The sequence below is a fragment of the Argopecten irradians genome, chromosome 6 (genome assembly GCF_041381155.1).
Source record: "Argopecten irradians isolate NY chromosome 6, Ai_NY, whole genome shotgun sequence".
Classification (NCBI taxonomy): domain Eukaryota; kingdom Metazoa; phylum Mollusca; class Bivalvia; order Pectinida; family Pectinidae; genus Argopecten; species Argopecten irradians.
Window position 1 is genome coordinate 20,159,225 of NC_091139.1, and position 17,209 is coordinate 20,176,433.

General features: G+C 33.0%; 1 protein-coding gene across 2 annotated transcripts; it reads left to right on the plus strand.

The window, feature by feature from the left end:
• The first annotated feature begins 1,204 nt into the window (after positions 1 to 1,204).
• LOC138325269 (proto-oncogene tyrosine-protein kinase receptor Ret-like) lies at positions 1,205 to 16,950 on the plus strand. 2 transcript variants are annotated; one of them, XM_069270810.1, is made up of 17 exons: positions 1,205 to 1,600; positions 6,653 to 6,739; positions 7,396 to 7,533; positions 7,953 to 8,090; positions 8,309 to 8,446; positions 8,825 to 8,959; positions 9,417 to 9,551; positions 11,334 to 11,471; positions 11,878 to 12,041; positions 12,288 to 12,474; positions 12,840 to 12,950; positions 13,519 to 13,703; positions 14,147 to 14,260; positions 14,592 to 14,662; positions 14,876 to 15,013; positions 15,433 to 15,532; positions 15,994 to 16,950. In XM_069270810.1, the coding sequence occupies exons 1-17, from the start codon at positions 1,477 to 1,479 to the stop codon at positions 16,054 to 16,056; spliced, it is 2,166 nt and encodes a 721-aa protein (XP_069126911.1). In that variant the 5' UTR covers positions 1,205 to 1,476; the 3' UTR covers positions 16,057 to 16,950. The 2 variants fall into 2 exon arrangements, with proteins under 2 accessions (XP_069126911.1, XP_069126912.1); XM_069270811.1 differs by lacking the exon at positions 1,205 to 1,600 and adding an exon at positions 3,653 to 4,932.
• Positions 16,951 to 17,209: the final 259 nt, after the last annotated feature.

The window sequence follows — 17,209 nt, forward strand, 5'->3', positions numbered from 1 at the left end:
GTAAGTATGTCATTGATTCCACAAAGAAGGCATTACATTACAAATAATTTTGTTGGTTTTTTATTTATGGTGATGGTTCTTCCTTGTCCTAATGAGCAACATTGGTTAAATAAATGTAATTTGAATATAAACCTACTTAAAGGATCAAAGATTGATTGTTTTCCAGTAAAACATGTGATCACTCAAGATTACTCATTGGTTTAATTGCTTAGCTTATGTTCATCACTTAAGTATTGCACTTCCCTGTATCATCTGCTATGTTAAAAACCTAACACAATAAAAAAAAAGCTTAATTGTATCTTACATGTTTTATTTCAATTCTAATTTTATTTACTTTATTGTATAAGAAAAACATATTTCTAAATATGATGTTTATAATATTTTTTTCTTAAATTCAAATTGTGTAATATAATAATGTCGTATTATTATGTTTTGTCATATTTGTCAATGATTTGAAGTTAGTTTTATCAAAGGCTAATTTATAACAGAGGGAACCATGAAAAAATATAGAAATTTACAATACAAATGCTTCAGTCCATTAGTAGTCGATATGTCATGGATGTTTTTGTGGAACTAAAATCCACTACGTTAATAGTGTTATTGCAAATTATAACGAGTGAACCGGGCATTGACTTAACGAAATGAAGAACTATAAGCTGAAACAAACCTTATTTTAGCCCACCGCCATCAGATAGTGGGTTATTCAAATCGCTTTTCGTCCATGGTCCGTCCGTTCGTCCGTCCGTTAACAATTTTTGTAACCGATATTTCTCAGAAACAACTGAAGGGATCTGTCTCAAATTTCATACGTATGTTTGCATAGGGCCCTAGTTATGCGAATTACAATTTTGGACCGATTGGTCAACAAGATGGCCGACAGGCCACCATCTTGAACTTTGATAATTTAAGTTTGTTACCGCTATTCCAAGAACCTACTGAAGGCCATAGTTGTGCATATTACAACCTCCAAAAACACAATCACTTAGTCATTTGAGCTAATAAAACATCAAATAAACTAACTAAACTCTTAATCTGACCACGGATTTCTGAATTCTAGAAGGTGATCATCACATTTTTATCGACAGAAATACCCAAATATGAAAATGGAGATAAAAATAGAAATCGTCACTCTTCATAATTTTCATTATTAAGTAATAAACCCCACTGGTTGGGGAACGTCTCGATAATAACTAATTTCATTTTCAATTTTGCAATGTTATTGACATAAGAACTTCACAAGATATGACAGATTGATTGGACTATGCCTACATAAGTCCTCTCCTTACGCTCGTCAAATTAGATAGACAGATATATCTGGTCTTGTTAAGTCTGCAAACAGTAAAATAGCATATACATGTTCTGGTGCGGGTTAATTGGCGACCTAAAAGTCTGCGTGATTAGGTCACAGGAAGGAAGTTCTTATGTTCTGGTTACGTCGGCCGTTAGTCTGACTAGTAGACCCGGCTCCGAGACACAATGTACACCTCAGCAATGGCGACAACACGCGTCTGTACTTTCTCCAAGAAAAGTGGTGCAGGAATCATATTCATAATTTCGCTTTTATTTGGATTATTTTCCGTTGTAGACTGCAGTACTCAAGGTAAGCGGATTTACTTATCCCTCTTGTTTTACTAGTGTGTAACATTTTTTCCAAGTATCTGAACTTGTTTTTACAGTATGGTATGAAATGCCGATTAATGTTTATTGTTGGTTTCAATTTTCCAAGTATTGGTATATGTTATATATCATTAATTGACGTATGTCACGGTATATTAGGTATTCTTTGGTTTCTATATTTTGATAAAGGAGACTACATAATGTACCAAATGTATACCCTTCTTTTATGAATGAAGTATATTTTGTATATATTATTTTATTTTCTTGTTCATCTTTTATTGTCTTCTATGAATATAATACAATACAGGTATAAAAGAAATAAAATAAAATTGTGTGAATAGGATAAGATATAATGTATTGATATAGGATTTTGCTTTGTAGATTCAAATTTTAATGGTGTTTATAAGTTGGTTTTTTATGAAAAAATGCTTTCGTCTAATTTGAAATTTGAATAAGGATATGCTAACATAAGCAATATTAGCTCGGTATCAAAATATGTTCACATATAATTTTACTAACATAGTCTGTATTGTTATGGTAGTAAATGTAGTGTATACTTTATAATGTATGAAATTTATTTTGATTTTAATATTATTATATCCTCTATATCAATTATGTTATTTCTGTATTGTATATCAATAATCATTTGAAACCGCCTTTATTTTATTAACTACATTCTGCATCACACTTTCGGATATTACTGTATTGGTTTCTTTCTTCATTAAGCTTTGGATTCGTGTCATCGCAATCATTCTATATAACTTTATCATTTCCATCTTTGTTGCGTTTTCGAATTAAACAACAATTATTAAAAAAAACATTCGTCTGGCACTCTTTGATTGGCCATGTACAGCCAATGGTACGCAATCATAATCAATATTGGAGTTGTCCGGATTGCGCCAATTCCGTTTTATAGGTTGAATAGCAAGTACCAATGGTACGCCATACTTAGAATAGTTAACTGCTTAAATGCGCTACTGATTATGCATTATGTCTTTTGACCAGTCCCGTATACAGGTTGTATACGCTGCATGTGAATTGTCCCTGCTGTGACCCGTGTAGATGTCACCAAAAATCTTTTGGCCTAAAAATCAAGAGTGACTCATCGGAGAACAAAACAGATGCTGAATATTTACTTTTCTATATTTTCATACCTGAAACATAATGAGCTAAAACTATGGGAAACACTATTATATGTACTAACAACCCCAAATCGCATGACCCTATTTATTTGACCAGTTATACTATATTTTCCATAAGTGTTTTATCGATATGATCTTGGCAGAATCACGATCACAGAGCGAAATGCTATATTAGACGTTATGAGTCACAATCTGGATCTCTCTCACTGTAACTGTGCTAACAGTTTGCAATACATACTATTTTATAACTAAGAAACATACAGGAAACGTACACGCATTGACATGCTCTTGTGAACTAATTAGGACGTTCATGTCCGTATGACATTTAGGTTCATCAAGTTCATCGCTTAGTTGAGGAAAGTACAGCTATATAATAACTTTGTTAACCCTTTTAACAAGAGTTTTTGTGGGTTTCGTCTATAATTTGTTTTTAGGAAAATATTTCTTAAATAATTATGAACCCTTTTAAATATAGTAAAATAAGCCGAAATCTATTAAAGGTGCAATATTTGAACATGGTTCGTCCAACAAGTAAGCTCTATGTATATTTCATTTTTTTCAGTCTTACTTTTCCTATTCGGAATAAAATGAACTATTAATTTCCAATGCAAATCCGTCGCAAAATATAATCTCGTATCTTTCTTGCCTTATTTATTTCTAAACACAAAACTCTAGATAATTTTGACAATGATAAAGGGATAATTTCTAGTAAACTAAATAATGCAAATGCTGAAATGATATTGGAGAAAACAGAAGATAATTCATACAATTGGTTAGTAACATTACTTAGTAAAAAGCACAGAAAAAAAATTGTTGATGCAAGGAACATTATTATCATATTTCTTTTCGGAAAATGTAATACATTTTACTTATTATATGCATCAAAATCAGAACCAAAATTGTCATATTATTCTAAAAGCATAATTTTGGGTGTGCTCGGCAGTGGCTAGAGTCTAAGAACTTTATATTTTTGTAGTCCTGTAAAAAGTATTTTTTATTTTAAAACAATGGAAATTTAAACTTATTAATGCTCTGTGTATATTTGAAGCCTTAGTGAAGGAAGTTTTTCTGCTAAGGAATTTTGCTGAAATGTCATTTTCAAATTACTGTTTTGTTAAATTTATCTTTTATTTCGAAAGTTGTCATTAACGACTTTACTAACTTAAAGTTTATTCATGATTATTGAAGGTTAGTAAGCCAAATATCATAGAAGAGAAAAAAGAAATTACATTTAGATATAGAAATAAAACAGGACCAGGAAAGATCCACCATTTACATCTAATACAGCCGGCAGCCGTGTTATTAAACACATATTAAACATTTGAGTTAACGAAACGAAGAAAAACAACAATCGGAGTTATTATTTTCGTTTTACACCCGTAATTTCCTGTTTTGACACCAGTGGGGAATGACAAAACAACATTTTGTCGATGTGGTAATTAGCGGATGACGTGATGCTATTCACACCATTGTTCCCTGTTGATGCTGACACCCTAAAACAATAAAGACCAGCGCTGACGTTTGATATCCAAAGATTATGTTTGAAGTAGAGGAAGTATGTTCTCGTGTACATAGTACATGCCCTCGTGGGTTAATTACAGTACTGGTTCTCGCACAAGCACACCTCGAAGTCGTGACTAGGCGAAAGAGGACCTGACCAGTACCGATCTTGTAATTTAAAACACGAATAGGAAGTCTCCGCTCGGTCTCAAGATCTCATAAGTAATAAAGTGTATTTGTTAGTTCCTCTCCCATCGCATACTTCTCCACTCTTATTCTCGTGTATTATTATATGTTTGAAGTACCTATGGTTGGGTACGTTAGAGGAAGGTGTCAAAACTATTAAAAAAAACTGTAAAGACTTTGACCTTTCATTGTGAAGAGGTTTATCTCTATAGATATATTTAGCTGACACCGCTCGATAAGGCAATGCGTTAATTCACACTGTGTCAAAGTTTGAACTTCGGAAAGTATCGTACAAACATATGATTGGCAACAGTATTGGGCAATATCGTAAAATGTGTTAACTTTATAATTAATTTTCCTTTGTTTTCAGGCTAAATCCTAGATTATTTTTCATCATGCAAAGAAAAATATCTGAGAATGGCGCGAAAGAGACATCGACTTTGCATATTGATTTGGATAAAAAATTCCTTGGAAAATCAATGGAATCGTACGTTTGAACGTATTTTGTTTATCAAGTAGTCTGATAGAAAATGAAATCAATTTGTTTGCAAACTTTTGTGAGAATCGCCTACGCTAATTCACAGTTTGCAAACAAAATATATTTCATACCCCGATGAAATTAAAAGATAGTGACTTTAATGTTTTGATAAATAAGTTACATAGAGTTCTTATTTCACTTACATTGAATCTTTCACAAATTTCTATACAATCAGAAAGGTTTGTCTCTGATTTATAGTTGGAAGAGTCAAGAAAACAGTTCGGGAGACAACTGTCTATATTTAAAGAAAAGATTTGCTGTTTCGTGAGTTATTAAGTTGTCGCTTTCCCACGTGATCTGCCCACACTTGGCTGTGGTCTAATGAAGGCGTGTAATGGGGTTATGGCATTGTGGTTTCAGAGGGTGGAGTTTTTACAAATTGTATTTTCTGTCACTTTTATCTGCTCTTAATCAAGCCCAATCTGAATCAATCCTATTTTATTTCCATTTTTTAATCATCACGCAAAACTCAAAAAAAAAAAAAAAAAAAAAAAAAAAAAATACTAAGTATATTTGGTATCCGAGCTATTCTGTGACGGGCTTAACATTTATGTCCACATCATTGTAAGGCTTTTCCTCTAGATACCTCACCAATGTGGTCGAACTCCCCGTTTTGGGAGCGGTGAATTTAGCTGGGTCTTAAATGCCTCAAAGATATTGTGTACAATAAGCTTCTGTGAAATTTTGATATTAGTATCCATTTTTCAATTCCAGCGATACCTAGTATTTGATATACATTACGTTGTGTAATTACAGAATTTTCTTGAGTTTTACATACAAATGCAGCACTTTTTCATAATTTTCATGAAAACCAACGAACAATTACTCATTAAGTTATAAAAAGAATAATTAAACCTATAAGAAAGTTACATATAAATATCCAAAAAATGATTATATCATTTAAAAGTGATATTTTGGATATTTTACCGCTTCGTCTTTAAGTCCTTTTATTACAACCGGATTTGCTTTTCCATGTCATTTAGATTTTAACATCCTTTTTTTTAAAGAATTTTTCTAGGGTTTGAAAACGTTTGCAAACTAAAAAATCACACACAATACCTTAGTAATTCATATTTCAGACTATTGTTAGAATGAAAGCACATTGATCAGTGATCACATTGATCAAATAAGACATTTTTTTAAAATACGCAAAGTTAATATATTGTAAATGCGCGATACCTATTAACGGACTTTTTTCACAAAGGTATTTAATACAAGCAACAAAATATCAACTGTAATACAGCATATACCTAAATAAACCTTGTTTAGCGTTCATAGTTAAACCAAGTCGGACAATGAAGGGCGTGGTGTTAATATTTACCAAAACCATAGTATCAATATAAAAACTAAGATAAGTCATGATTAAAGCGCAAAGCTTTGAAAGTACCGATCATTACTAAAATAGGTTGACAGTAAATTAATAGATTAGTTAAAGCCATTATTATATAGCTGGTGTCGTTTCAAGAAATACAGTTCCATAACAACGCATCAAATTTACAGATCTGATGAAAAGAAGAATAAAAACAACAACAAAAACAAGCAATCAACAAATATATAAAAAAAATGAAAAATAAACAATACAAATATCGATAAAACTGTTTGATATGTTTTTCATAATAATTATAGTTAAAAGTTTATAAACACATACAATCTGGTCTGTTTATTTTAGGATGTAAACATCACTGTGTACATAGCTGTGATAAACCTTGCCTTGGACGATGTGCAGCAGGCTGGAAAGGAAGTAACTGTGACAAACGTAAGTCAACAGTGGATTTTTTCTTCAAATGCTAATAGAGAATCTGTAATTCAAATATTATTCTCTACATTTAGTATGATTTGTCAGTTTTTAAACTATGATTTGCATAAAATTAAATGTTTAATTGAAAATGTTTGTAGTACAACCCAAAATACTGCATTATTGGTGAGTTATTGTACTTCATTAGTAATCGTTCCTTTTTTAAATCCATTTTTTTCTGGAATGTGACGTGATCCCAATTTAGTCGATAAGGAAGAAGAAAAAGTCCCACTTTATAAACACCTGGCTTCAGCATCATGAAACAATCTTAGATTTCGGTTTTTCCAAAGGAAAAAATAAAATAAAATAAATAAAATGATTTGATTTTTGTAAAGTCATCTGTAATGTAAACTTAAAACTGTCTTAGACTTAAGACAAACTGTCTTAGACTTAAGACATGATTAGAGTCTGGCTGCTTTATCAAAGTTCCTTTATTTTAAGTCACAAAAAATGTATGTTTGCTTATATTTTGTATGTGCAATCAAGGTTGGACTTGAAATTATTTTGTAAAAAAAAAAGAAAAAAAAATGTTTCAAAATGTATTGTAATTGTAAAGAAAATTAGTTACTGTCCCTGAGTTGCTTAATATAATAAATAAAATTGTTATATTATTACAGAATGTGAGAGGTTCTATTATGGAATCAACTGTGTCCATTCGTGTGGTCACTGTCGGGACGACGCCACGTGTGACCCTGTGAGTGGGGAGTGTATGAATGGGTGTGTTCCAGGCTGGACTGGTCAGTTCTGTAACACATGTAAGTATACATTGTGAAATCATATTTAAAATGCATTTACACTTCATTTATAACATGTTTATCTGACTGGTCTCATTTTGTTACAAAGTACCTTTGTATCCTAAATGTAGTACTGTAAAATCATCTTTCGTTCGCGGCTACTACTACATTTTTTTGCGATTTTCATTTCAAAACAAAAGATTAACATTCGGAGATTTAAAAAGTAAATAAATATTCTGAATAATATAAGATATGATGTAAATATCACAAAACTTTCGCGAACTTACCTGGATCGCAAATTTCACGAAAGTAAACGACACGCGAAAAAAGTAGGTTTAACACTGGCTTATACTAGTCCCTGTTTAATATATTGGGTCATTATGAATTATTGCGATGGTGCTTTTAAACGAAAATGATATCGTTTTCCATCTATCCTACAGCTTGTGAGCCATTTTGGTACGGTCTGGATTGCGCAAACGAGTGCGGACATTGCCGTCAGGACAAAGCTTGTAACACAGTGACCGGGAAATGTAGTGCTGGATGTACCCAGGGATGGACCGGGGAGAGGTGTGACTCAGGTAACTCAAACATCCTCCTTTCTGTTTTGAAGAAATCGCCAATTTCGTCCTTAACATCTAAAATACCAGATAAAAATATGTTACTTAGTAATGGCCGTGATACTTTTATACCTTATCAGTTTAATTTCTTGAAATTATCTATTCTTGGCTTTATATGTTTGTGATTAAAAAATGTAATTACCATAAACATTGGAGTATACTCATGAATTTTTTTGCAGAATGTAAAAAAGGATTGTTTGGTCTTGATTGTGCTAGAAAGTGCGGTAATTGTGCGGACAACGTGCCTTGTGATCACGTGACAGGCCAGTGTAGAAATGGTTGTGCGGCAGGATGGTCAGGAGACAACTGTGTATTGAGTAAGTAAGGCGAAAGCCGTGTCGAGTTCGTAAAGATAAATCTTCGTTAAAAGGTTTTTAATTAAATTTCAAAAATACAGATAATTTTGATCATATGGCCTATTCATAATAAAAATTAGCAGATCCTGTGCTTAGACTGATCAATGAGTTGTATGTGCTCAATAGTTTTCCAATATGTTCAAATACTATTATTTCTGACAGAAAAGCTTTAGTCATTAGCAAATAGAAAAACTTATTAAGCAAGCTAATTCATTTTGATTACTGACAATATTGTATTTATCTTGCAGTCCCACATAATAGAATATTTAAATGTTACTTGCGAAAGCGAAAAATGTCTTTTCCCTCCTCGTCTAATTTTTAGCTTTTCTTTTGCTGCAGGATGTACCCGTGGATACTTTGGCAAAGGGTGTCTGAGAAAATGTGGTAACTGCAGAAACGGCACGTGTGACCACGAGACAGGGAGATGTCTTTATGGTTGTGCAACTGGCTGGCAGGAACCGACATGTCAAGAAAGTGAGTAGCTTTGCTGTCGAATAATGGAACATAATGTTATTCGACAAACATTTACATTGAAAAATTAGGGTTATGATATATTAAAAAAAATCTGTCTTATAAATCCTTGATTTTGTGTATGAAATGTTATTAAAGCAATAAAATTGAAGAAATAAGCATACATTTTAATTGTTCAGTAACATACATTGGATAAATAACTATAATGAGAATATAATACTACGAGTAACGATGCTATTTTAGTCTTAGATAACTTGAGCAGTGGTGCTGATGAAGCAACACCTCTCCCTTGGAATCCATTTTTTATTATCTCTTTTTTTTTAATATCCTCATGAAATAAAAAGTTTTAGACTTGTTCTGAACTTTTCACTGATTGTGGTTTATCATTTTCTTTCTTACTTCTGTTTATTTCTTGCAATCGACTTCTTTCTAATAGATGACTAAATATATAATATTTCAGAGTGTCGACCTGGGTCTTTCGGGGAAAATTGTAGTATGGCGTGCGGGCAATGTTACAAAAACACGACGTGTGATACTCGGGGGATATGTACAGAGGGGTGTCGGCCGGGCTGGAGGGGGAGGCGATGCCAAGTCAGTAAGTAACAGTAATACATACATTATGTATCCTGGGTCGATCATCGGTGACCAGGTAGTTCAGTAGGTAGAGCATTCGGCTAGTGTTCAGAGGTCCTGGGTTCGAAATCTGGTTTGACCGCTACATTTTCCCCTCTCCTATTTCAAACTTGTCGTCCAACTAAGATACTCACAGTGGTAGCATAACGGTCTAGTATGTCTTTGAGGGCGAAAATTTTGAAAAAAATGGAGGAGGAGTGTGGCGGGATTGGACTGGATCGATCACTGGTGACCGGTAGCCCAGTCGGTAGATCACTAGTGTTCTGATGTCCCGAATTCAAATTTAGGTCTGGCCGCTACATTTTCTCCTCTGCTGTTACACAAATCTATAATTGTCGTCATTGATCTTATCTACTGTAGACGATTCTGAGGTTGAGTTATAGATTTGTTATGTTTTCGATGTTTGGTGAAACTTGACACGGCTCCACTTTAAGAGGAAATGAAAAGATATAAAAAGATAAAGTCTGACCTAGTTATTTCATTGTTGTTTGATGATGATAATAGAAAGAAGGACAGGATGTCATAAAGGCTAATTATACTCGGGTGTACATACAGCCCCATTTCTTTTTCTTCATAATAAGACGACTGTTTCTTGATAGAAGCTTTTGTATAGAAGAGAAATCATGATCTGAGAGTTGACACTGACAATTACCAATGGGTGTTGACTCAATTTCCATGCAGAATTCTGATTATCCACAAACAAACTAGCATCATGATAATAACAACACTAGCATAATGTCAGATGCCGATGCTGAGGTCACCTTTCCCTTGTAAACAAGATCTCTCTGTTGTAATGAGGGTTTCCATGTCAAGGTCGAAACGAATCTTGTGTCGGACTTTATTTCTTTTTAATTGATGAAAACACTTTCCCTGTAAGTGGAGTAGGAAGTTCATAGCATCAGGGGTTCTACAATGTATAACCCACAACGACGTAACATCTTGATAACCTTTCTTGTGACATAAGGACCACGCAGAGCCTCGATCAGGTCAATGCTAGCTGCCAGCACTAAAATGCTGCAATGGAGTGATGAAATGTCACAAGCCATAACATAATATCATATTTCCGTATAGCTGATTATTTTCGCGGCTCTGGTGCTATTTGTGCAAGTTCGCAGGTGATTGCTGTGATTGTAAAGATTTGAATGAGAAATTATTGCATTATATATATATTGAAACCCGGATCGCAAACATTTTTCTTTCTCGTTTTTAGCTGAAGTCGCGAAGTTTTTGACTCGCTTAAATACCCAACTATACGTTATATCACCAACCTCTTTTTGTTTCAGTCATATACAAATAGATGATATTCTATATTGTTATTTTAACTTCGTGTAGAACTTACTACCAATATTATTATTTAACCGGATATATATCACTTCACTTATTTTGGTTCTACTTTGTCGAGACAAAGACAACCTCGCTTTTTTAAAATATATTGCATCGCATTCGATTAAATTTCTTATTTTTATGAAAGTTCTTTTCCATTTTACATGAGATTTTGCTTTCTTTATCCCGACAGTGCTTTATTGCAAAAAATATTTTAAACGTTTATTAAGTTCAATAGTGATACAAGTTCAGATAATACACGTGTATTTCACGTTCTCTTGGAGCATAATATGCTAATTTACAATTCTGAAGCTTATATTTGAAATAAATGATATTTATATAAGCATTTCCCTATCCGGTTAATAATGATCAATACAGGCTTTTAAATCAAAGAAAATACAATTGTATCTTTTCTATACAGGCTGTGAAAAAGGATATTATGGGCATGGGTGTACGTACAAATGTGGTATGTGTGGAGGTGACGTGTCTTGTAATCTTACTACTGGAGAGTGTCCTAATGGGTGTACAGATGGGTACACAGGACTACGCTGTCTTGATGGTAAATTTACAGTCTTCATAATTAATGAATAATGTCGTAAAACATTTGTGGGATCTGTTTTTTCGCGATTTGGAATTTAATAAGTTAATTTATGGGTAGAACAATCTGTGGTAACAATCAAAGTAGTAATGCAACAAACAATTTTTGTTGTTTTACGTTTATAGTTGTATCTGTAGCAACCACAAAACAACAAAATTTTCTATATAGCGACACTTAAATGTCATATTATATACATAGAATAATAGAAGGATTAAATGAACAATGGAGGGTTCATTATGCGATGTTAAGAACCTGACGAGAAGGACACGAAACAATGAATTCATACTGTCATAAAAAGCAAGATAATTATGTAATAATGTCTTTGATAACGTTGCTGATATCCTGACGTCATTTGTTTCCATTTCAGTTTCGGGGAGAAGTATACCGTATGAAATGTCCAGTGCTATAGTACCCGTCCTGGTCTCCTGTATTGTGACCTTGACCTTACTGTTTTCCGCTACAATCATATACTTCTTGTTCCTTCGACCACGTCACGGCAGGTTCCTCAGCAGATTCTACAGACTGACAACAGTAAGCGACTCTCTTTGTCCGAGCAACTGAAAGTGAAAGTAGTTAAAGGTTAAAAATGATTAAAGATTGCTGTTTTCTTTTACCTTGCATTCATAGATTGCACCTTGTGGTTTGTAATTATTATTTCATTTCTCACGAGAACAAAAATTATTATCGCTGCGAAAACCTCACGTCAATGTCTTAGCATATTAATAGTGGTTTGGTCATTGCTCATACGTACTTCTTTTTCTATTTTATTTTCTTCAGAGAAGTTTTCAAGAGCCCGAAGCCCATGTTTACGAACAAGTACTGAATGGACCATGGGAGTTAAATAGGTACAACCTGATACTGACAAATGAAAGACTAGGACATGGTCAGTTCGGCATGGTGAAGAAAGGATATGTTAAAAAGGATAGAGATAATAGAATCAATGTGGCTGTCAAGTCTCTGAAATGTAAGTCAGTTTATACCACACCGTTTATGTTGAACTATTTTTCTTAGTCATTCCGTTGATAACTATGAATGCATATATGACAGTAAAATTCTCTTGCCTAAGGGCTGAAAAGAAAATACAGGCATTAATACACTTTTAACATCAAAGTGCAATATTATTTTTGACACATTTTAGATTTTTTATTAATAAAACTATGATGTGCCAAATCAAATGTCAAATAGATACAAATGTATGTAAAAAGAAAAGTACACTGACTTACACAATGCAGAAAAATCTATCGTTACCAAAGTGGCCCATTTCTGATTGTTAAATAATACCCATAAGTAAACAATCTGTGTAAACAGTTTTCTCTTCTTTACTTTTAGCATCTGCTTCAGAGAAGGATAAGACGGACTTTATCAATGAATTGAACATTTTAAAGAAGGTGGGCCACCACCCTAACGTAGTGTGTCTTGTGGGAGCTTGTCATATTCAAGGTAATGTTTCCAATATCAATGAAAAACTTATAGTCCTAAATCAATGATTAAAAAATCAGAAAACACCAACTATTCTATCGCATTGTGTCCGTCAATTTCTGTAACTTCCAAAATATTTACATAAATTATGCTAGCATATAAGTTTTACGTAATGTTAGACACTGCAGTTATTGGCACTAATTTCAAAAGGCTTTATCCTAAATTTTAATGTGTTGACATAATTTGAAAAAGAAAATGGTAAGCAGACTATTCAAAGTTCAGATGAAACATTTCATAATGGTAAGCAGACTATTCAAAGTTCAGATGAAACATTTCATGGTTTTTGTTTCCTATGTATTTGGAATAAAATTATTCTAATGTGTTTCTAGGTGGAAGAATCGCGTCAAATTATTACTTTGTTATGTATCCAAACTAGTTGAGATATGGTAAAATATAGATGCTAATGTTTACTGTTTAAATCTTAATTGGTTAGGAATCGGGACATTTAAACATTTCAAAAAATACATATTAAGATTTATTTTTTTCTCTTAGCAACATGCATGAGCACAATACCATTTTTCGTTTTCAGGAACAATGTATGTAGCAATGGAATATGCTAAGAATGGAGATTTAAGAAGTTATCTCAGAAAAATCCGGAAGGGTAAATTTCATATTTACGATAATACAAGGTCCATAACGCCGGTTCAGAATTCTGTCCTCCTCAAGTTTGCGCTAGACGTAGCATCGGGTCTAAATCACTTGGTAGAAAAACAGGTAGGACATTTAAATTGATTCATCTACTTATTGATCCCCTATTTTCTTTGAAAGGATAATTATTTCTGATAAGCTTATACCATCAAATGAAATCATTTTTTTCAGGATAAAAGATTATCAAAAGCTTCGCACTCGTAAAAAATATCAAAAATGTCCACCCCCACTTGATGAATTATAACCGCATGTTATTCATCAACAAACAAGGAATATCCTCTATATCGCTCAAGATCAATTTAATAATTAAAAACCCCATTTAATGTAATACTTGAAGGAAATCATAACTTAAATGTTAAAACTATTGCCATTTTTATGCCTTTGAATTGCATTATTATACATAACTCAATATAAAATGAAAGCAGTGAATATGAGGAACATCAGGTAAAATAAATATGAAATGTAACGAATAAATAGATAAAGTACTTACGACTATCGCTTGTCATTAGATTATCCACCGAGACGTGGCAGCTAGGAATGTTCTTCTAGACGACAACCTCATAGCCAAAGTTGCAGATTTCGGCCTGTCAAAGCACGACGATACATACATCAAAACTTCAAACGTAAGTCTGTTTGCATTGCTCCTTCTTTTTAATTCAAACGTTTGCGTCGTCACAGGCTGTAACCATCCGTTGAATTTTAAATTTGTAAAATGCAGTTTCCTTTTAATTTTCTATGGCAAGCAACGAGAAAATTGAGTAACAACGTCATTATACAAGATATAGCTCTGTGGCAATAATGGGTTCACCGAAACAAGTTTTTTCAATTTAATTTTCACGTAAACTCTTACTTGCGGTATAAATCATCCTCTTAAAACTTGTAATTTCACGAAGAAAGAACGTAATGTTGCTGCTTCTTTATTTTTCATTTGCCATCGCCTTCTTTACATTACAGACAAGAGTACCAGTTCGATGGCTGGCACCAGAGTCGCTTTTTAATGCTACGTATACTACTCAAAGTGATGTGTAAGTAGAATATTTTCATTGATTTTTTTTCCGTGTGGATGTCATATTCAACAATATTGTTACTCAAGCAGCTCTTCTTAGAAAATTTTAGCAAGACGTAATCGTGAAATGACTCATTTCATTGATACAATATCCCATCAACTTCAATGAATTTGTGTGTTTTATCATTACATTCAACAGTATCGTTGTTTTATGAGTATATTTGGTTTTCAGGTGGTCATTTGGTATCCTTCTTTGGGAGGTGTTTTCTCTTGGAGGCACACCGTACCATGGTCTGGAAACACAGCAAATGTGTAATCTTCTGAAGCAAGGCTTCCGACTCCGGCGACCTAAGAAGTGTGAACCAGCCATGTGAGTGTTCTGTTTTACTCTAAAATCAGCGAAAATCTTTAAGAATGTTTGTATTGTGTCTTGATTCTGGATGTTACTTTGCATGCTGTTCTTGTTTTTAATCTTTATATCTGTGTTCAAGCATTATTCCAAAATTAAACGTTTATGGTTTTACTAATAACTATCCTTCAAGAATTTGTCGAAATAGAAGTCTATATCAATTTATGAATTTAATGTGTTAAAGCTTAAGATTCAACACCATATTTGACCTATATCGATTATATAGATGAAGGTCACGTTTCCGGAGCATCATTCATTGAGAAAGTATTTGGTCGAATATTTCATTATTATATCGTTACTATTTGCTTTTTCGGTTTATGTTGTTTTAACATTGATATATGTTGATGACATTCCTTAATCTGTATTACGTCTACTTCTAGGTATGCGATGATGCTGCAGTGTTGGAATGAGAGGCCCATGAGTAGACCACAATTCTCAGAGCTGTGCCTAAGACTACAACGTATGGTGGAGGATAGTCAGGTATAGATAAAATCTGTTGAAATATATCACCTATTGTAATGACATTTTCAAACATGTCTTTCTAATTAAAGTATAGAAATGCTGTCATTAATTATCTGATATTACTGTATTTTGTGCAAAAATATTAGATATCAAGTCTTAAGATTGTACTCTAAAACATTAAGTGATGAGTTTTATCGCTATTTTGCAATGGAACTCATATTTGGCTCAATTGTGACTTAACGATCTTACATGTATATAAATTTCAAAAACAACTATCATTAATATAATCAATAGCGCATCTTTCAGAACATTTTGCTTTACTGAACCCATTGACTGTTAAGGAAATGGCACATTGGATATTTCTCTTCAGATTATTACCATACATGAAGATAAACCCAATATTTGAATTGGTATTATGATACAAGGAAGTGTATGGTTATTGTCGCATGTGATCATGTAACCACGGATTTCTGTTACAGATCTATATGAACTTGGATGTGAATGAAGGAAACCATTATGCTGAAATCGACAGTGTTCGATGATAGAGGCATACATGGATATATCTATGGAACAACTTCCGCGATATTCCCGAGAGAAGTCATACTGGATCCCAGGGCCATGGCTAAAAAAGGCATTTGCCGTTAATTACTAGTCACATCTAAGGAGGACAGTCGTAACAACTGAGACTGATACATTGCTCCAGACTAACCCAGCGCCTGTGTAATACTTAAAAGTATATGACTTACAGCGGACTATGTACCAAAAGATATCAGTACACCAGACCAAATAGTGACACTCCTACAAATGGAAACGGACAAATATAGGCAGACAAAGTTACAATGCAGGTACTTACATAGTCCTGGTAAAGCTAGACCATAAAACATTATAGTAAATTCATATCCATAAGTATTTCATTTATTTAAAGAACTGATAATCGCGAGGAAGTGTATAGATACATTATGTGCGAGATGTATCTTTCGACTGTTGGCGCGCAATTTGGAATGTGGTAGAGGGTGCAATCATGTACATTTGGTTGATATTAAAGAGCGAAATTTGGGGGAAAATATCCAAATAATAATTCAAGGTAATATATATGCTCAATGCTCTGAAATAAAATTCCTTGTAGTTTAAATGTATGTTTTTACTGTTTACAGTTATTTTATTTTGGAAATAAAAACGCTCAATAACTAAGGTACTTGACAATGTGCAATACATTATAACCTTCTTGAAACAATTGAAAGATTAATATATTTGCGTTTATTGAGTATTACCTTTGTATTGTTATTCTGTATAATAATAAATATTATTTATTCATCAATTTGTTGAAATCATTCTGATGTATATATATCATCTAGTAGAGGATTGTCAGTTATGCATATTTAAAGCTATGTTATCCACCCAATGTTTATGTTTTCAAAATAAAGTTGTTAAGAAAATGTGTTACTTATTCATCTTTTAGCACAACAGTTATATTGTCTCATTACACAGTACAAATAGAAGTTATGTATTTTAATAGCATAGATGTATATTTTACAAACAAGGTCCATATTACCGTATTTGCTGTAAAATGTGCATCTACCTCCCTTCCTCATTGTGACAAAACTGAATTATACCATACTCATCATGACTTCAAAGTTTCTGGATTACAGATCTATTCCAATTAATGGCAGGAGCACACTAATATAAAACACATGT

What these genes read in the sequence shown, in the direction of transcription:
- LOC138325269 (XM_069270810.1), top strand. Translation starts at nt 1,477, where the DNA reads ATGTACACCTCAGCAATGGCGACAACACGCGTCTGTACTTTCTCCAAG. An exon ending in ATCACTTGGTAGAAAAACAG is followed by an intron (nt 13,704 to 14,146) that starts GTAGGACATTTA and finishes GCTTGTCATTAG; the next exon opens with ATTATCCACCGAGACGTGGC. An exon ending in CATACATCAAAACTTCAAAC is followed by an intron (nt 14,261 to 14,591) that starts GTAAGTCTGTTT and finishes TTTACATTACAG; the next exon opens with ACAAGAGTACCAGTTCGATG.